The 20,095-nt window shown below is 37.5% G+C and overlaps 1 protein-coding gene across 2 annotated transcripts in view; it reads right to left on the bottom strand.

The window, feature by feature from the left end:
- Window positions 1-20,095, bottom strand: part of DNAH14 (dynein axonemal heavy chain 14) — a 497,862-nt gene that overhangs the window by 384,832 nt on the left and 92,935 nt on the right. For both annotated transcript variants that reach the window (XM_077938651.1, XM_077938650.1), the window contains exons 13-16: window positions 19,849-19,894; window positions 19,655-19,752; window positions 7,209-7,375; window positions 5,793-6,137 (exon numbers count right to left, since the gene is read on the bottom strand). In XM_077938651.1, the coding sequence (XP_077794777.1) occupies window positions 5,793-6,137; window positions 7,209-7,375; window positions 19,655-19,752; window positions 19,849-19,894 (656 nt within the window). The remainder of the gene's footprint in view (window positions 1-5,792; window positions 6,138-7,208; window positions 7,376-19,654; window positions 19,753-19,848; window positions 19,895-20,095) is intronic.

Here is a 20,095-nt window from a genome sequence, read left to right as displayed (position 1 = left end):
AAGTGTTTTTAAAAAACAATTAAAAAATTAAAACAATAAAAAATATACAATACCATATAAAAATTACATAGCATTTACATTGTATTTGGCATTAAAAGTAATCTAGAGGTGATTTAAAGTATACAGGAGGATGTGGGTAGGTTATATGTAAATACATGATTTACATAAGGGACTTGAGTATCTGTGGGTTTTGGTATCCTTGGAGCCCTGAAACCAATCCTCCACAAATACAAAGGGCTGACTGTATTGTTTTTTTCATCTCTTTAAGTTTTGCTATTTTGCTCTTTTTAAATATCTTTCATTTGTCTATTTGTTATGTTCATGTTTTCATTTAAATACTTGTACATAAATATATAATCTGTTTTAGTGTCCTTTTCTGATAGCCCCATTTTGCCATTTCTGTTTCCATTGATTTTTTTTCTCTTAGTTGTAGGTCACATTTTACTGTTTCTGGGCATGTTTAATAATTTCTGGTTGAAAATCAGGCATTGTCAATGTTGCATGTTATATATCTGATTTTTGCTGTTTTCATTTAAAGAGTGTTGTCTTTCATTTCTTCAGGTAATTAAATGCAGATCAGTTTGATCTCTTTGAGGTCTATCTTTAATCTTTGGAAGGGTAGGTATAAAACAGACTTTCCTTTAGGGATAGTTGGCTCTATTGCTAAGGTTTACCCATTCGGGGTCCACACTGAATGCCTTGTACAATCACTGAGATCCTCCACTCTGGGCAGTCAGAACTTGGTGATTTCTAAAGATTGTTCTGCTTACAAGTACTGGTTCCAATTCATCTTTGTGAACTTTCACCCTACGAACATTCTGCCTACTAAGCAGAGTCACAGGACCCCAGGGCAGATTTCTGGGGCTTTTTATTTTCTTCATAGCTTCCTTCTTTATAGGACTCTGCCCTAAAAATTTCAGCCATTTCCTCAACTTATTGAGGCCAGTTCCCCCTCCCTGTACATATTTGTAGTCCAAAAACTATCCCCAGGCAGAAATCCTCTCTCTCACTTGTTTCCCTTATTTCCAGAATCATAATCCTGTACTACCTGTTAATCAGTACCTGAAGGTATTTATTTATTTCTCTTTCTCTCTCTCTCTCTCTTTTTGAGAAATAGTCTTACTCTGTTGACCATGCTAGAGTGCAGTGGCATGATCAACTCACTGCAGCCTCAACTTCCTGGGATCAAGCCATCCTCCCACCTCAGCCTCCTGAGTAGCTGGGACCACAGGTGTGCACCACCATGCCTGACTAGTTTTCTTGCACTTTTTGTAGAGATAGGTTTTCACTACATTGTCCAGGCTAGTCTTGAACTCTTCAGCTCAAGCACTCCACCCGCCTTGGCCTCCCAAATTGCTGGCATTACAGAGGCATGAACCAATGTACCCCACCAGTATTTCTTTCCTTTATTTTATTTAGTTCTTTATGGAAGGAGGTTAAGTTCAGTCTTTGTTTCTCCAGCATGGCTAGATCACAGATTTTGAACTTAGGCAGTCTCACATCATAATCAATGTTGTAAACATTATATTCTCATTCCTGTCTACATAGTTAAATGGATGAAGATGAACTTTCTGGGAGTATGTAATTTATGTGCTATATAACGACTTTTAAAACAGAAAATACAACCAGGTGTGGTGGCTTATGCCTATAATCCCACCTATTCAGGAGGCTGAAAGGATCACTTGAGGCCAGGAGTTAGAGATCAGCCTGGGCAACGTAACAAGATCCCATCTTAAAAAAAAAAAAAAAAAAATCTAGCTATAGTGGCACATGCCCATAGTCCCAGCTACTCTGGAGGCCCAGGTGGGAGGATCACTTGAGTTTGAGGTTGCAGTAAGCTATGATCACCATTGCACTATAGCCCCCAACACTGAAAATAAAGAAAAGACATACTTCTATTTCAGTAATAGTCTAGAACTGAAAGTACTAAGCCATCTCAGTGAAGACTAACTGTTGAGTAGGGAGTGGGAGTTCGGTTGTTCCAACATCTCATTTCTGGAGAAGGGGAGAATTAGAAAGCAACACCATTCTTGAGATCTCATTTTATTGGCCTGAGGAAATGCTATGGAGGAATATGGCATCTTAGAGGATAAACATTTTGTTTTCTCTTAATAGCAGATAAATACATTTTATTGTGAGAATCAGGAGAGGGAAGATTATCATTAAAGAAATTTAAGAGTAGAATAAAACTCCCAAAATCAACATAGTGAAAAAAAAAAAGAGGGAGGTCACTGAAGATCAGCCAATCAATAGAGCAAAAATAAGGACAAAAACTTTAAGGAAAAAGTAAAATATAAGGTGAAATGGAAAAAAAGTGCATTAATTGTTATAAGTTAACAAACATTTTTCTTTTTAAAAGATAATTATTAACTGAGTTATAAAACAAAATTCAGAATTACGCTATTTATAAGAAGCACACTTGAAGAGAATATAAAAAATAAAGCAATGGGCAAAAATTAACTTGGCAAATATACATACACAAAAGAAACAGAAGTAGTTTTTATCAGGCAAGTTAAAAGTACTTTAAAGATTTTTATAACGTTTTGATAAACGACATGCTTTGTGAAGACGATTTAACAGTCATAAACTGGCTGGGCGTGGGGACTCACGCCTGTAATCTCAGCACTTTGGGAAGCAGAGGTGGGTGGATCACGAGGTCAGGAGTTCAAGACCAGCCTGGCCAAGATGGTAAAACCCCGTCTCTACTAAAAATACAAAAAAATTAGCCAGGCTGGTGGCACGCACCTGTAATCCCAGCTACTCTGGAGGCTGAGGTAGAGAATTGCTTAAACCTGGAGGGGCGTAGGTTGCAGTGAGCCGAGATCGCGCCACTGCACTCCAGCCTAGGTGACAGAGTGAGACTCTGTCTCAAAAATAAATAAATAAACAAACAAACAAATAAACAGTCATAAACCATACAGTATAGAAGCTACTATATATAGGAAAAATCACCAGAAATGCAAGAAGAAATTTATTTAAAGCATAATTATAATGAAAAGTTTTAAACAGATTTTCAGGATTTGTATATGTCTGATACACAAAAAATAAATAAGGATATAGAAGAAATATGTAATATCCTAAAACTATTAATTTGTAAGAGTAGACAGTATTATAATGACATAACTTAATTTTTCCTCCCACCTTTTGGGGTTTAAATGAAGAAAAGACCTTTGGATAAAATATACATCAATACCCAAGACTTTTCTGGTCACAAAGAGATAATAAAGTCCTCTGGTCACTTTTAATTTTAAAAATTCATAAATTAAAAATCAAGTCCCTATGTATTAATAATAGTCAAGGCTCCAAAATTTATTTAAAATTAATGTCTGCAGTAGAGAAGGTGGGTGTGTAATTAGCTGCTTTTGTATTTCTATGCCTTTTATTTATTCAATTACTTCCAGTTCCTAGCCACATCTTCTGACCCCTCCAGGGGTATAGTAGGAGACAGGAGGAGAGAGAAGAGGCAGAAAATGTCTTTGCTGCCTGCCACTGTCTGACCTGGCATTCACGTCTCTGAGCTGGGCAGATGTTTAGAGCTGACTCTGTCTCATGGGGAGCACTCACAGATTCCTCAGTGATTCTCCACTGGGAACCCCACAACTGTAATTTCCTGGTTCTTTAGGTTTCTGTTGTAGGTTCTCTTCTAGTCTCCCTATACACATAAACAAGGGCATTGTCATTCACTCTGTTGATTTCAACAACCACTTGTTTCTGATCATTTAAATATATATATTTCCAGTGTAGATACTTTCTTGATACCCAGATATGTATATCTGGTTATCCCTACTTGAATATTATTATGCAATTTAACAAGTACTATGTTCCTCCTCCCAATAATTTGCATCACTGCCCACCCTGTTGCCCAACCCAAAACCTGAAAACATAATTAACTTTATCTTATTCCTTATATTCAGTCAATACCATATCCTCTTGATTCATCTCCTAGATGTATTTCATATCTATATATTGCTCAGAGTTCTCATTGTTACTACACTGAATCAGGCTATCGTCACCTCTCCCCTAGATTATGGAAACAGCTTTCCTCCTGTTTTGCCCAACTTCAATCTATTCTTCACACTGCAGCCAGAGGGTCCACACAAAAATGCAAATTACATCATGTCACTTCTCGGCTTAAAACCTCTCAGTAATTCCCATAGTCTTAAGAATAATGTTCCAAGTGCCTGACATGGCTTACAAGGTCCTCTTCTCCATTTCTTAGCTGCACCTCTTGCCAGTCCCTTTTCACAGAATATATTCCCACCTAACTGGCTTCATTCAGGTCTTCTTTAGGTATGCCTTGTTCTCTTTTGACATTTCACGTGCTGTCCCCATTTTCTGATGTCAGTTTCTGCTTGACGCCTACCCCAAACTTCATTTTCCTTCACCACTTTAGTAACAAATCCTGAGTTTGTTTGGGGTACCATGCTCCCAGTTAAAAGACTACCATTCTCAGTCAGTCCTGCAGCTAGGCGAGGGCACATAACTAAGTTCTAGTAAATAAAATAAAAGTAAAAGTGTGGGGGAACCTCTGGGAAATATCAAGTGGAATTGAGAGATTTTCTTTGCTGCCTTCTTCCATCCTGCTGCCTGGAATGAGGATATGACAACCAGTGCATGAATATCATGCTCTAGGGAAGGCAGACTGGTAAGCTAGAAGCATCCTATGTCCCTGATGGCTTCGTGAAGCCAGCCATACTAGCCCTATGTGGTCTGTTTCTCCACTAATTTTACCTGAGAGATAAATTAGTTTCATACTTGTGTAACCCACTGTTATCTTTCGTTTTCTGTCATATGCAACTGAATCTAAATTAAATCAACCTACTCCTGCAATATTCTGACCTTTCTTTCCAGTGTTTCCACACCATCTCCCATTGACTAGGCAACTCCCACTCCTCCTTTAGATGGTAAGACTTTTTCTAGCAAATTGTCTGTGATTGTTCACCTGGGTTATGTTAGGTATTTCAGCTAGCATATTCTTCTAGATTAGACTCTATTGAATCTATCCCTCTCACCATTATATTTCAGGGGCTTAGCACAATGCCTGGCACACGATCAATGCTCAACAAATATTTGTGGTCTGACTTAACAAATGAACAAATAGTAGGTATTATTAAAAATTCATATCCTTAAACAGGTCTGAGGTACAGCTGTGGTGGCTCGTATGGACAATGGCCGGTCTATTAGGATCTAAGCTGTCCTACAAACTTATATGGATGATAGGTAGGAATAATTAATGAAGGGGCAGGTTATTTTGCTCCCAGATCTTCATACTTTCTCAGCTTGGGAATCTCCATAGAGTCTCCAAACCACTGTGGTCCCACAGGAGATCTGCCCACCCAGAATACTTCCTTAAAGAGGTCAGCCCTAATATACAGTGAAACTCCAATATTCATCTGTATTCAAAGATTTATCTTAGATACTCCATAGTATGATGAAGTTTATATTCTAATGGAATAGACAACCAACAAACAAACAAATACATAACATAATCAGGTAGTAATGTATGTCATAAAGATAAAACAGGGAAAGAAGCAGGAAAGTGATATGGAATGCAATAGAAGTCGTGATCAGAGGTTTTTTGAGGAAGTGATATTTTATCAAAGACACAAACAAATGTAATACACATTAAAATTTTCTGAGGATAATATTTATCATGCATATCTTCATTTTTTCAATTTTATCATACTCTGCATGTGACATCTGATATCATATATTCTCTAAGTATATATTTTAAATTTAAAATTTACTAATCTGAAACATTATTACACAATAAGAATTTTCAAAATACTTACTTCCAATAAATTTTTGTTCTTTTTTTCAATTACAGATCGCATGAGGGTGTGACTCATATGTATGACGTTGTCAATATACGGTAAGCATTCTGATTGATAATCAAGACTTACAACCTTGAAAATACCAATACGCTTCTCAATGGCCATATTCACAATATGTCTAAAATAATTTCTGAATCTATTTAGAATAGCTTCAAATTCTTTTGAAGTTAATTCTCCCATAGATGATATTTTCATACTCATGATTTTGGCCTTTTCTACCATGGTACAATACTTTATAAACTTGCAGCTGTAAGCATTAACTAGGCCCATTGAATTACCAACAATAGTCAGGAGATTCACAATCTGTAAATAAGAATGTTAAGATGTTAGAATTTTTATTTTTAGAGTGAAAAATGGTTTGACATGCTAATAGTTTCTGAGAAAATAAAATAATAGTGCCATGTGGAGTTTAAGAACTGCTATTAAAAATCTAAATATATTGGAAACATAAGACTTTAAGAAATTTAGATGGCTTTCTAATATATGGCTTTTACCTAAAGGCTTATTAGGCTATTTAACTTTATAATTAACATGTTATTTTGAGCCATGTACTGGAGACACCAATCATTTATCCCCTTGCTTGTTACCCCGTTTTAGAGTACACTATGCTTAGCCCGAGAAAAGGCCAGGCCCCAACCCCCAGGCCGGAGAGCAGTACCAGTCCATGATCTGTTAGGAACTATGCCACACAGCAGGAGGTGAGCAGTGGGTGAGCGAGCACTACTGCCTCAGGCCCACCTCCTGCCAGATCAGCCGTGGCATTAGATTCTCATAGGAGCTCGAACCCTATTGTGAACTGCACATGTGAGGGATCTAGGTTGTGTGTCCTTTATGACAATCTAACAAATGCCTGATGATCTGAGGTGGAACAGTTTCATCCTGAAACCACCCCTCAGCTGCTATCCATGGACAAACTGTATTCCACAAAACCAGCCCCTGGTGCCAAAAAGGTTAAGGGCAGCTGGTATATAGTATGTGACCTCACCCAATTCACCAAAGACATAACTATTTAGATAGGGTAGAATCCTAAATCAAGCTAAGCCAATTAGATTCTCTTGTAAATTTGGACAAAAATACCCAGTTGTTGCTAATGGAAAGAGTTAAGGCATGGCAAGTCAACAACTGATGAGTCTACATTATGAGGGAGCCATAAAAGAGAAAGCTTATTTTCACAGAAGTTGGAAAAATCACACAGAGGTGAGCAGTGATGACAGATCATGGGGAAAACAAATGGGAAGATAAGCTGGGAATGATTTTCCAATTGCTATGAATAGGATACCCTAATTTTTCAATAAATTCATTTCATGTAAGAATTCAGTGGGTCTCTGCTCCTTAAAGTAAATATTCCCTAAAATGAACTGTTTTAAAACTTACTATATTTTGGTAGGCAGGATCCATTTCAAAAAGGATGTGACAATCTGGCCATCTGGTCTGCTCTGTATAATGTATTATGCTTCCTATCTTATTAGGTAAATCCATTGTTGAAACCAAATCAATGAAGATAGACAGGTGAGGATCTTGGCAAAGAGGAGTAATTGTGGCTAAAATACATAATTTAAACGTCAGTACTTCAGATATGCCATTGAAAGCAACACTTCAAAATTATCCACGACATCTAGAACTATTGAAATTGGGGGCTGATTTATTATGAGGGCTAGACAACATTCTATACTTATAACTGGAATTTAAAAACAGGTGTAAAGATTTAGATTTAATATTATAGAAACAAAAGAGCCACTCACACATAACTGAGTTGAGGTGATGGGAGGCATGATTGAAACATAAACTGAAAATAAGTCATTCAGTTTACAAATATTTGACATGTATCTATTATGTGGAGAGTATTATACCATTACAAGGATACAAAAATCAGGAGACACAGCCTCAAGAGTTCACAGTCTAGATGAACAACGGGATGTCCACAGGCCTAGATAGACAGACAGACAGACAGATAGATAGATAAACAAACCTCAACCTATACCTCACACTTTATAAACAATTTCAACTCAAGATGAGTCATATACCTAAATATAAAACACAAATCCATAAATCATCAAGGAGAAAATATAGGAAAGAAAATCTGTGTGATTTGAGTAAGGCAAAAAGTTTTTAGAAACAAAACCAAAAGTATAACCCATAAAAGAAAAAAACCGGTGAGCTGTACTTTATCAAAAGTAAGTAGTTAAGCTCTGTGAAAGATAATGAAATAATAAGACACAGATTGGGAGAAAATCTCACACAGATTGTTTGCAAGTCATATATATGATAAAAGAATTATATTCAGAGTATGTATAAAGACCTCTCACAAACCAACAATAAGAAAACAAAAATCTCAATTTAAAAAAAATAGGTGCTGAGTGTGGTGGCTCATGCCTGTAATCCCAGCACTTTGGGAGGCTGAGGCGGGTAGATCACAAGGTCAGGAGTTTAAGACCAACCTGGCCAAGATGGCGAAATCCTGTCTCTACTAAAAATACAAAAATAAATTAGCTGGGCATGATGGTAGGCACCTGTAATCTCAGCTGCTCAAGAGGTTGAGGCAGAGAATTGTTTGAACCTGGGAGGCGGAGGTTGCAGTGAGCTGAGATTGTGCCACTGCACTCCAGCCTGGGTGACAGAGCAAGACTCCATCTCAAAAGGGGAAAAAAAAAAAGCAGGGGAGGTTCCAAGATGGCCAAATAGGAACAGCTCCAGTTTACAGTTCCCAGCGTGAGTGATGCAGAAGATGGGTGATTTCTGCATTTCCAACTGAGGTACTGGGTTCATCTCACTGGGGCTTGTTGGACACTGGGTGCAGCCCATGGAGCATGAGCTGAAGCAGGGTGGGGCATTGTCTCACCTGGGAAGCGCAAGGGGTAAGGGAATTCCCTTTCCTAGCCAAGGGAAGCTGTAACAGATGGTACCCGGAAAATCAGGACACTCCTACCCTAATACTGCACTTTTTCAATGGTCTTAGCAAATGGAACACCAGAAGACTATATCCCGCTCCTGGATCAGAGGGTCCCATGCCCACAAAGCCTTGCTCACTGCTAGCACAGCAGTCTGAAATCGAACTGCAAGGTGGCAGTGAGGCTGGGGGAGGGCTGTCCGCCCTTGCTGAGGCTTGAGTAGGTAAACAAAGCAGTCGGGAGACTCAAACTGGGTAGAGCCCACGACAGCTCAAGGAGGCCTGACTGTCTCTGTAGACTTCACCTCTGGGGGCAGGGCATAGCTGAACAAAAGGCAGTAGAAACTTCTGCAGACTTAAACGTCCCTGTCTGACAACTTTGAAGACAGTAGTGGTTCTCCCAAGGAGTCTGAGATCTGAGAACGGACAGACTGCCTCCTCAAGTGGGTCCCTGACCCCCAAGTAGCCCAACTGGGAGGCATCTCCCAGTAGTGGCTGACTGACACCTCATACAACCAGGTGACTCTCTGAGATGAAGCTTCCAGAGGAAGGATCAGGTAGCAACATTTGCCATTCTGCCTTATTTGCTGTTCTGCAGCTTTTGCTGGTGATACCCAGGCAAACAGGGTCTAAAGCGGACCTCCAACAAACTCCAACAGACATGCAGCTGAGCGTCCTGACTATTAGAAGGAAAACTAACAAAGAGAAAGGACATCCACACCAAAATCCCATCTGTATGTCACCATCATCAAAGACCAAAGGTAGATACAACCACAAAGATGGGGAGAAACCAGAGCAGAAAAGCTGAAAATTCTAAAAGTCACAGCGCCTCTTCTCCTCCAAAGGAACACAGCTCGCCAGCAGTGGAACAAACCTGGACAGAGAATGACTTTGACGAGTTGATAGAAGAAGGCTTCAGACAATTGGTAATAACAAACTTCTCCGAACAAAGGGAAGATGTTCGAACCCATCACAAAGAAGCTAAAAACCTTGACAAAAGATTAGACGAATGGCTAACTGGAATAAACAGCATAGAGAAGACCTTAAATGACCTAATGGAGCTGAAAACCATGGCATGAGAACCACGTGACACACGAACAAACTTCAGAAGCCGATTCAATCAAGTGGAAGAAAGGATATCAGTGATTGCAGATCAAATGAATGAAATGAAATGAGAAGAGAAGTTTAGAGAAAAAACAACAAAAGAAAGACCAAATCTACGTCTGATTGGTGTACCTGAAAGTGACGGGGAGAATGGAACCAAGTTGGAAAACACTCTTCAGGATATTATCCAGCAGAACTTCCCCAACCTAGCAAGGCAGGCCAACATTCAAATTCAGGAAATACGGAGAATGCCACAAAGATACTCCTCGAGAAGAGCAACTCCAAGACACATAATTGCCAGATTCACCAAAGTTGAAACGAAGGAAAAATTGTTAAGGGCAGCCAGAGAGAAAGGTCGGGTTACCCACAAAGGGAAGCCCATCAGACTAACAGCGGATCTCCTGGCGGAAACTCTATAAGCCAAAAGAGAGTGGGGACCAATATTCAACATTCTTAAAGAAAAGAATTTTAAACCCAGAATTTCATATTCAGCCAAACTAAGCTTCCTAAGTGAAGGAGAAATAAAAGCTACAGACAAGTAAATGCTGAGACATTTTGTCACCATCAGGCCTGCCTTACGAGAGCTGCTGAAGGAAGGACTAAACATGGAAAGGAACAACCGGTACCAGCCATTGCAAAAGCATGCCAAATTGTAAAGACCATTGATGCTAGGAAGAAACTGCATCAACTAACAAGCAAAATAACCAGCTAACATCATAATGACAGGATCAAATTCATACATACCAATATTAACCTTAAACGTAAATGGGCTAAATGCTCCAATTAAAAGACACAGACTGGCAAACTGGATAAAAAGTCAAGACCCATCAGTGTGCTGTATTCAGGAGACCCATCTCACATGCAGAGACACACATAGGCTCAAAATAAAGGGATGGAGGAAGATCTACCAAACAAATGGAAAACAAAAAATGCAGGGGTTGCACTCCTAGTCCCTGATAAAACAGACTTTAAACCATCAAAGATCAAAAGAGACAAAGAAGGCCATTACATAATGATAAAGGGATCAATTCAACAAGGAGAGCTAACTATCTTAAATATATATGAACCCAACACAGGAGCACGCAGATTCATAAAGCAAGTCCTGAGAGACCTACAAAGAGACTTAAGACTTCCACACAATAATAATGGGAGACTTCAACACCCCACTGTCAATATTAGACAGATCAACGAGATAGAAAGTTAACAACGATATCCAGGAATTGAACTCAACTCTGCACCAAGCAGACCTAATAGACATCTACAGAACTCTCCACCCCAAATCAACAGAATATATATTCTTCTCAGCAGCACATCACACTTTTTCCAAAATTGACCACATAGTTGGAAGTAAAGCACTCTTCAGCAAATGTAAAAGAATAGAAATTATAACAAACTGTCTCTCAGACCACAGTGCAATCAAACTAGAACTCAGGATTAAGAAACTCACTCAAAACCGCTCAACTACATGGAAATTGAACAACCTGCTCCTAAAAGACTATGGGGTACATAAGAAAAAGAAGGCAGAAATAAATATGTCCTTGGAAACCAGTGAGAACAAAGACACAACATACCAGAATCTCTGGGACACATTTAAAGCAGTATGTAGAGGGAAATTTATAGCACTTAATGCCCACAAGAGAAAGCAGGAAAGATCTAAAATTGACACTCTAACATCACAATTAAAGAACTAGAGAATCAAGAGCAAACACATTCAAAACCTAGCAGAAAGCAAGAAGTAACTAAGATCAGAGCAGAACTGAAGGAGATAGAGACACAAAAAACCCGTCAAAAAGTCAATGAATCCAGGAGCTGGTTTTTTGAAAAGATCAACAAAATTGATAGACTGCTAGCAAGACTAATAAAGAAGAAAAGAGAGAAGAATCAAATAGATGCAATAAAAATTGGTAAAGGGGATATCACCACCAATACCACAGAAATACAAACTACCATCAGAGAAAACTATAAACACCTTTACGCAAATAAACTAGAAAATCTAGAAGAAATGGATAAATTCCTGGACACATACACCCTCCCAAGACTAAACCAGGAAGAAGTTGAATCCCTGAATAGACCAATAACAGTTTCTGAAATTGAGGCAATAATTAATAGCCTACCAACCAAAAAAAGTTCAGGACCAGACAGATTCACAGCCGAATTCTACCAGAGGTACAAAGAGGAGCTGGTACCATTCTTTCTGAAATTTTCCAATCAATAGAAAAAGAGGGAATCTTCCCTAACTCATTTTATGGGGCCAACATTATCCTGATACCAAAGCCTGGCAGAGATACAACAAAAAAAGAGAATTTTAGACCAATATCCCTGATGAACATCGATGCAAAAATTCTCAATAAAATACTGGCAAACCGAATCCAACAGCACATCAAAAAGCTTATCCACCATGATCAAGTGGGCTTCATCCCTGGGATGCAAGGCTGGTTCAACATATGCAAATCAATAAATGTAATCCAGCATATAAACAGAACCAAAGACAAAAACCACATGATTATCTCAATATATGCGGAAAAGTCCTTCAAAAAAATTCAACAGCCCTTCATGCTAAAAACACTCAATAAACTCGGTATTGATGGAACGTATCTCAAAATAATAAGAGCTATTTATGACAAACCCACAGTCAGCATCATACTGAACGGGCAAAAACTGGAAGCATTCCCTTTGAAAACTCGCACAAGACAGGGATGCCCTGTCTCACCACTCCTATTCAACATAGTGTTGGAAGTTCTGGCTAGGGCAATCAGGCAAGAGAAAGAAATCAAGGGTATTCAGTTAGGAAAAGAAGAAGTCAAATTGTCCCTGTTTGCAGATGACATGATTGTATATTTAGAAAATCCCATTGTCTCAGCCCAAAATCTCCTTAAGCTGATAAGAAACTTTAGTAAAGTCTCAGGATACAATATCAAAGTGCAAAAATCACAAGCATTCCTATACACCAATAACAGACAAAGAGAGAGCCAAATCATGAGTGAACTCCCATTCACAATTGCTTCAAACAGAATAAAATACCTAGGAATCAAACTTACAAGGGATGTGAGGAAACTCTTCAAGGAGAACTACAAACCACTGCTCAGCGAAATAAAAGAGGATGCAAACAAATGGAAGAACATTTCATACTTATGGATAGTAAGAATCAATATTGTGAAAATGGCCATACTGCCCAAGGTAATTTACAGATTCAACGCCATCCCCATTAAGCTACCAATGACATTCTTCACAGAATTGGAAAAAACTACTTTAAAGTTCATATGGAACCAGAAAAGAGCCTGCATTGCCAAGACAATCGTAAGCCAAAAAAACAAAGCTGGAGGCATCATGCTACCTGACTTCAAACTATACTACCAGGCTACTGTAACCAAAATAGCACGGTACTGGTACCAAAACAGAGATCTAGACCAATGGAACAGAACAGAGCCCTCAGAAATAATACCACACATCTACAGCCATCTGATCTTTGACAAACCTGACAAAAACAAGAAATGGGGCAAGCATTCCCTATTTAATAAATGGTGCTGGGAAAACTGGCTAGGCATATGTAGAAAGCCGAAGCTGGATCCTTTCCTTACTCCTTATACAAAAATTAATTCAAGATGGATTAAAGACTTAAATGTTAGACCTACAACCATAAAAACCCTAGAAGAAAACCTAGGTAATACCATTCAGGATATAGGCATGGTCAAGGACTTCATGACTAAAACACCAAAAGCAATGGCAACAAAAGCCAAAATTGACAAAGGGGATTTAATTAAACTAAACAGCTTCTGCACAGCAAAAGAAACTACCATCAGAATGAATAGCCAACCTACAGAATGGGAGAAAATTTTTACAATCTACCCATCTGACAAAGGGCTAATATCCAGAATCTATAAAGAACTTAAACAAATTTAGAAGAAAAAATCAAACCACCCCATCAAAAAGTGGGCAAAGGATATGAACAGACACTTCTCAAAAGAAGACATTTATGAGCCAACAGACACATGAAAAACTGCTCATTGTCACTGGCCATCAGAGAAAAGCAAATCAAAACCACAATGAGATACCATCTCATGCCAGTTAGAATGGTGATCATTAAAAAGTCAGGAAACAGCAGGTGCTGCAGAGGATGTGGAGAAATAGCAACACTTTTACACTGTTGGTGTGACTGTAAACTAGTTCAACCATTGTGGAACACAGTGTGGCGATTCCTCAAGGATCTAGAACTGGAAATACCATATGACCCAGCCATCCCATTACTGGGTATATACCCAAAGGATTATAAATCATGCTGCTATAAAGACACGTGCACACGTAAGTTTATTGCGGCACTATTCACAATAGCAAAGACTTGGAACCAACACAAATGTCCATCAATGACAGACTGGATTAAGAAAATGTGGCACATATACACCATGGAATACTATGCAGCCATAAAAAAGGATGAGTTTGTGTCCTTTGTAGGGACACGGATGCAGCTGGAAACCATCATTCTGAGCAAACTATCAGAAGGACAGAAAACCAAACACCACATGTTCTCACTCATAGGTGGGAATTGAACAATGAGAACACTTGGACACAGAGTGGGGAACATCACACACTGGGGCCTGTCATGGGGTGGGGGGAGAGGGGAGGGACAGCATTAGGAGATGTACCTAATGTAAATGCGGAGTTAATGGGTGCAGCACCCAACATGGCACATGTATATGTATGTAACAAACCTGCGCGTTGTGCACATGTACCCTAGAACTTAAAGTATAATAAAAAAATAGGCAAAAGATCTAAAAAGACATATGGCAAAACAAGATATGCAGATGGAAAACTAGCATAATAAAAGATGAACAATATCATTTGTTACTAGTGATGAAAATTAGCACAAAGAGATATCACTACACAGGTATTAGAAGGCTAAAAGTTTTTTGTTTTTGTTTTTACTCTGGCAATACCAAGTGCTGGCAAAGATATGGAGCAACTGTAACTCATACAACCACTTTGCAAAACAGTTTGGCCATTCTCATAAAGTTAAATATATAACTACCATATGACCCAGCAATCCTACCCCTAGATATTTGTCCAAGAAAAAGGAAAGCTTGTATTAATCCAAAAGCCTATATGTGAATGTGTATAGCAATTTTGCTTATAATTTCCCCAAACTGGAGACAACCCAGATGTGAATGGATAAGCAATCTGTGATACATCCAGACAATTGAATACAGCACAGCAATTTAAAAAAAGACTATTGAATCATGTAACAACATGGATACTTTTTTTATTTTTTTTTTTGAGATAGGGTCTTGCACTGTCACTCAGGCTGGAGTACAGTGGTACAATTTTGGCTCACTGCACCTTGACCTCCTGGGCTCAGGCCATCTTCCTGCCTCAGCCTCCCAAGTAGCTGGGATTACAGGTGCGTGTCACAATGCCTGGCTAATTTTTTGTATATTTTGTAGAGACAGGGTTTCACCATCTTGCCTAGGCTGGTCTTGAACTCCTGGGCTCAAGTGATCCACCCACCTGGGTCTCCCAAAGTGCTGGGTTTACAGGTGTGAACCACTGTACACGGCCAACAAAGCTGAATTTTAAATGTCTTTTTCTATGTGAAAGAAGCCAGATCCAAAAAGCTACATATGCATTTATATGACGTTCTGGAAATGACATAACAATAGGGACAGAAAACAGATAAGTGGTTGCCACAGATAAGGGAATGGGGAGAGTGTGACTACAAAAGGGCTGCACAAAGGAACTGGGGGATGATGAAACTGTTTTATATGGATCTGTGATGGTGGACATGTACCTGTGCACTTGTCAAAACCCTTAACACCACCCACGAAGAGAAAACTGTACTTTATATAAGTTATAAAAAGTTAACCAGGTTACTGAGAGAATCCAAGTTGGAATGCAGCCTGTAACAAATTAATCTAACTGTATTACAAACAAACTACATAACCTCACTGAAAAGGGTGGGAAAGAAAGGAGTTAACATGAGCAACTTCAGAAAACAAGTTTGGACTGGAAACTCTAAGGTTATATTTTTTTAAAACTGTACATAAACACACTGTATTTTAGTTGATACATTTGTTTTTCACAGAAGTATGGAGTAGCAATTCTGAAATTACATGTACAGCCATGCAATTAATGACAGGGATACATTCTGAGAAGTGTGTCCTTAGGCAATTTCATCATTGTGTGACTATCACAGAGTACTTACACAAACCTACTGCACACCTAGGCTATATGGCATACCCTGTTGCCCTAGCTACAAACTTGTACCGCATATTACTATACAGAATATTGTAGGCAATTGTAAAAGAGTAGTAAGGATTAAATATTGAAACATAGAAAAGACACAGCAAAAGCATGTTATTATAATCTTATGGGACTACCATGTGGTCTGTCATTGATTGAACCATCTTTATGCAGTGCATGACTGCATAACAAACAAGTTATTAGTTGATTAGTTGATTATGTCACCCGGATTTCTCATAGCCAGAGAAAAAAGTTACATATAAGGAAAAGGCTAGAATGAATCCTGAGGAGTTGGACTGGGGTCTGAGGTATCAGTATGAATACATAGTTTAAAATGGACAAAAAAAAAGATCTAGGAATAAGCATAGTTGTGTGTGTATGCATGAGCTAGTATACACACATATATTTTCTAGGTATTTTCTCTGATAGGCTAGGAAGTAGTGACACTCCTGTAGCAATGAGCGCATCTAGTGTGTAGTTCTTAATTCCTAAATTTCCTTCTTTAATCCAGGGTTCCTGGGAGAAACAGTTGATTCCAGGGCTGGGCAGAGAAAACACAAGATGAGCCTGAAGCATCTTGGTGACAGAAGCTAAGGAAGTAGTCACAAGAAAAGGATGGAGGTACACTGAAGGGCACAGGAGCCAACTGGGGAGAATCACTCTTTCAAAACTAAGCCAGAACAACTTGAGCAAGAAAATAGATAACAGTAATACTGTATTATAGTCTAAAGACTAAAATAAATATCAATGAACCCAGGAAATTTCCAGGGGAAAAAAAGTGAAAAAGGAGACGGCTAATAGATGCTAGAAATAGTACAACGCTACATAATAACTAAAACAGTATAATACTGGTACATAAGTTACAGACATGTCATCTGCATAGCCCAGAAATAAAATGGAAAACATTCTGGAATATAAAAAATTATAAATGTGGCATTTCAAATCAGTGGGGATAAGGAATGGATTAGTCAATACATGATGTTGGGACAGGCAGATTAGTCATCCGAGAAAAAATTAAAAGTAAAGTCCTACTTCACAACATATGCCAAATAAATCTCAGAGTGAACAAATATTTAAATATAAAAATGAAATCATAATAGAATTAGAAAATAAGTGAGAGAATGATTTTATAATATGATCATTTTGAAGGCCTCTCTAACTATGATACCATACACTGAAGCCTTCTAGAAGAGGTTCTAAATGCCTTTGTAATATCTGTGATATAACACTAAGTGATCATATAACATTTAAAATATACATTTGACTAATGTATGAATATAAATGTAAATTGCAAAAAGAAATAGTTGTCATATATGGGTAGTTGAAATGGGGTGATTTAAATGATTATTTCTAAGGTAAATATATATACACACATATATACATACATATATACATGTATATACATATATACATATTATCATATGTATATATGTATGTATATGCAATTATCATATATGTATGTATATATGCAAATATTAGTGAGTCCATATTCATATAAATAAATGACTGAAAAATTAAATAAATGGAAAAGGAACAGCTACTCCTTACAGAAGAATTCTAATTTATGAATGTATATGGGATAAAATCAACAGAAAATCACCATTAAGAACACCACAGTAATAACTGTCACAGGCAAGGCAAGGTCCACTGATAAATGTTAGAATTAGTAGGTAAAATTTTCAGGAGAAATAAGATATGCGTATAATCTCAAAACTTTTCCTCCCCTCCCAAGTTTACTAATTACAGGAGGAAATGTGGTAACTTCATCATGGAGAAACCTGGCAGACGTGACTTTAACCAAGTCGTCAGGGTGAGCATCACCAGTAAAAAGGTTCGTCAATGTCATGTACTACCAGGTTGATGTATACTTAAAAGGGCACACACTCAGTATGGTATTGTCCCCCAAGATGTGTATCTCAAACTCATCATGAGACAACATCAGACAATCCAAAATTGATGGACAATCTGTAGAGTAAGTTACCAGTACTCTTCAAAGATCTCAAAGTCATAAAAGACAAGGAAAGACTGAGCAACTGGTACAGATTGGAAAGATTTAACAGACATAACAACTATTAATATATGCAACATGTGATCTGGGATTAGATCCTGGCACAGAAAATGAACATTAAGGAAACAACTGGGAAAATCCAAATAAAATCTATCATTTCATTAATACTATTATACTAATAGTAATTTCTTCATTTTCATAACTATACTGTGGTTAGATTAAAACATATAAAGAGTATACAGAAGCTCTGTAGTATGTTTGCAACTTACAGAAGTCTCAAATTATCTCATAATAGAAACTTAAATAAAATAGTAGAAATATTTCATAACAAAGAAAAAAAAATAGAAATAATCGGATGTTTAGACCCAGGAAATCTAAAGATGAAAAACAAAAAATCCAAACGGAAAAAAGGAACATATGGAAAGACCGATAAAAACTTAGTTCTTCAGACTGAAGAGCCTCACTGATTTTTAAGAAAGCTGAACATAGAATTATATATATGACTTTATTATAGAAAAGTTCCTACTTCAAATGATAAATTACTAGACAGAAATCACAAGTATACAAAGGAAGGAAAATCACAGTAGCATCAGACTTCTTATTTACATTATTAAAAGCTAGAAGGCAGTAAAACAAATTTTGGGCTACTGAAGAAAATGAGTACGGGAGGGGTCATCCTATCAAGACAGCACAGTTGTTTATAATGTCCATAAGTGTATAATGTTGCAAAATACTAATATCTCTGGATTTTACTCAGCAAGAAATCCTTACCAAGCTGATTCAAAATGGACTGGGTAAAAAATTATAACTTTGTGATAATTCTTGATTTTAAAACAAGCCCATGTTCTTATGCACATTTCATCTTCATAATACAATGCAAACTTTAAAATAAATATGAGATGTCAAGGGACATACTGACTACATTTTGGCCAGTTTGGGGAAATGGAGTAACTTAATATGTGGTGGTAGTTACAAAGCATAGTGAAAAAGACTGAATTATTGGGACTTGCATAAACAAAATCAAACAATGCATGAGATACCAGCTTAGCTTGGAAATAGGAGCCCTCTGAACTCAGCAAACTATGGTGACATGACTGGAGAATGATGCAACATTTAAGAAGTTGCCAAAAGTCCTGCTGTTTTAAGATCTTTGTAAAACTTACTGTGAGAAAAGAATAAATTCTTTGGTCAGGCTAGTAATTGCCTGCAATTTCAGATTGTGTACACACAGCTGCAAAATAATTAAAATCTCTTTAAGGTAGAAACAGTATCTTTGTTACACTATGACATAAAAGATCTTGCTCATTTGTATTAAGTGTCATAACATTCTATAGAACATAACTGAAAAAATCCAAACCTTGAATATTTTCCTAATTCCCATCTTTTATGCTCTCTAAGGCTATGTGTAAAATTCACACATCATCAAATAATTCCAAATTCACAGTGCCTGATCCCAAGGACTGTGAATTTATGATAGACTAACATTCTGTAACATCTGTCACATCCCTGGGTAAAAGCATCAGATGCCTAAATTCAAGAAAATATTGCCAAAGAAGACAATGCACTTCACTAAGCTTTAAAAACACTTACTTATACATTTTTCCATATTAGTCAACATATTTTGAATTTTTACTGAAAACTCCAATCTGTTGGGATCTATAAAGAGATTTGTAGGAAATTCTGGAAATCTAACAGAGAAAACAATAAAAGCATGTTTCAGAGAAATATAGTAACTACTATATAAAATATAATGACTTGTAATTTTTAAAATGTCTAATACTTACTCATAATACATGTATTTATTCTCAAACTCAGTCTCACTTTCTGTGTCTATTAGAATCCATTGAAAGAAAGAGAGAATACAAAATTGATTGATATTTATGTCAGGTAAATGACAAATTAATATATGCCAGTGCTTTACACATATCCTAAGAATAAACTCAAGAGGTCATTTGAAAGGCAATACTGAAGCAATACACCCCATCCCAAGGCTCTGATTAAAGAGATCTGAGAACAAACATCCTAGATGTT

This window comes from Macaca mulatta, chromosome 1, assembly GCF_049350105.2.
Source record: "Macaca mulatta isolate MMU2019108-1 chromosome 1, T2T-MMU8v2.0, whole genome shotgun sequence".
NCBI lineage: Eukaryota > Metazoa > Chordata > Mammalia > Primates > Cercopithecidae > Macaca > Macaca mulatta.
Note: the sequence above shows the minus strand (reverse complement) of the source record. Positions and strands in the feature narration are given on the sequence as shown.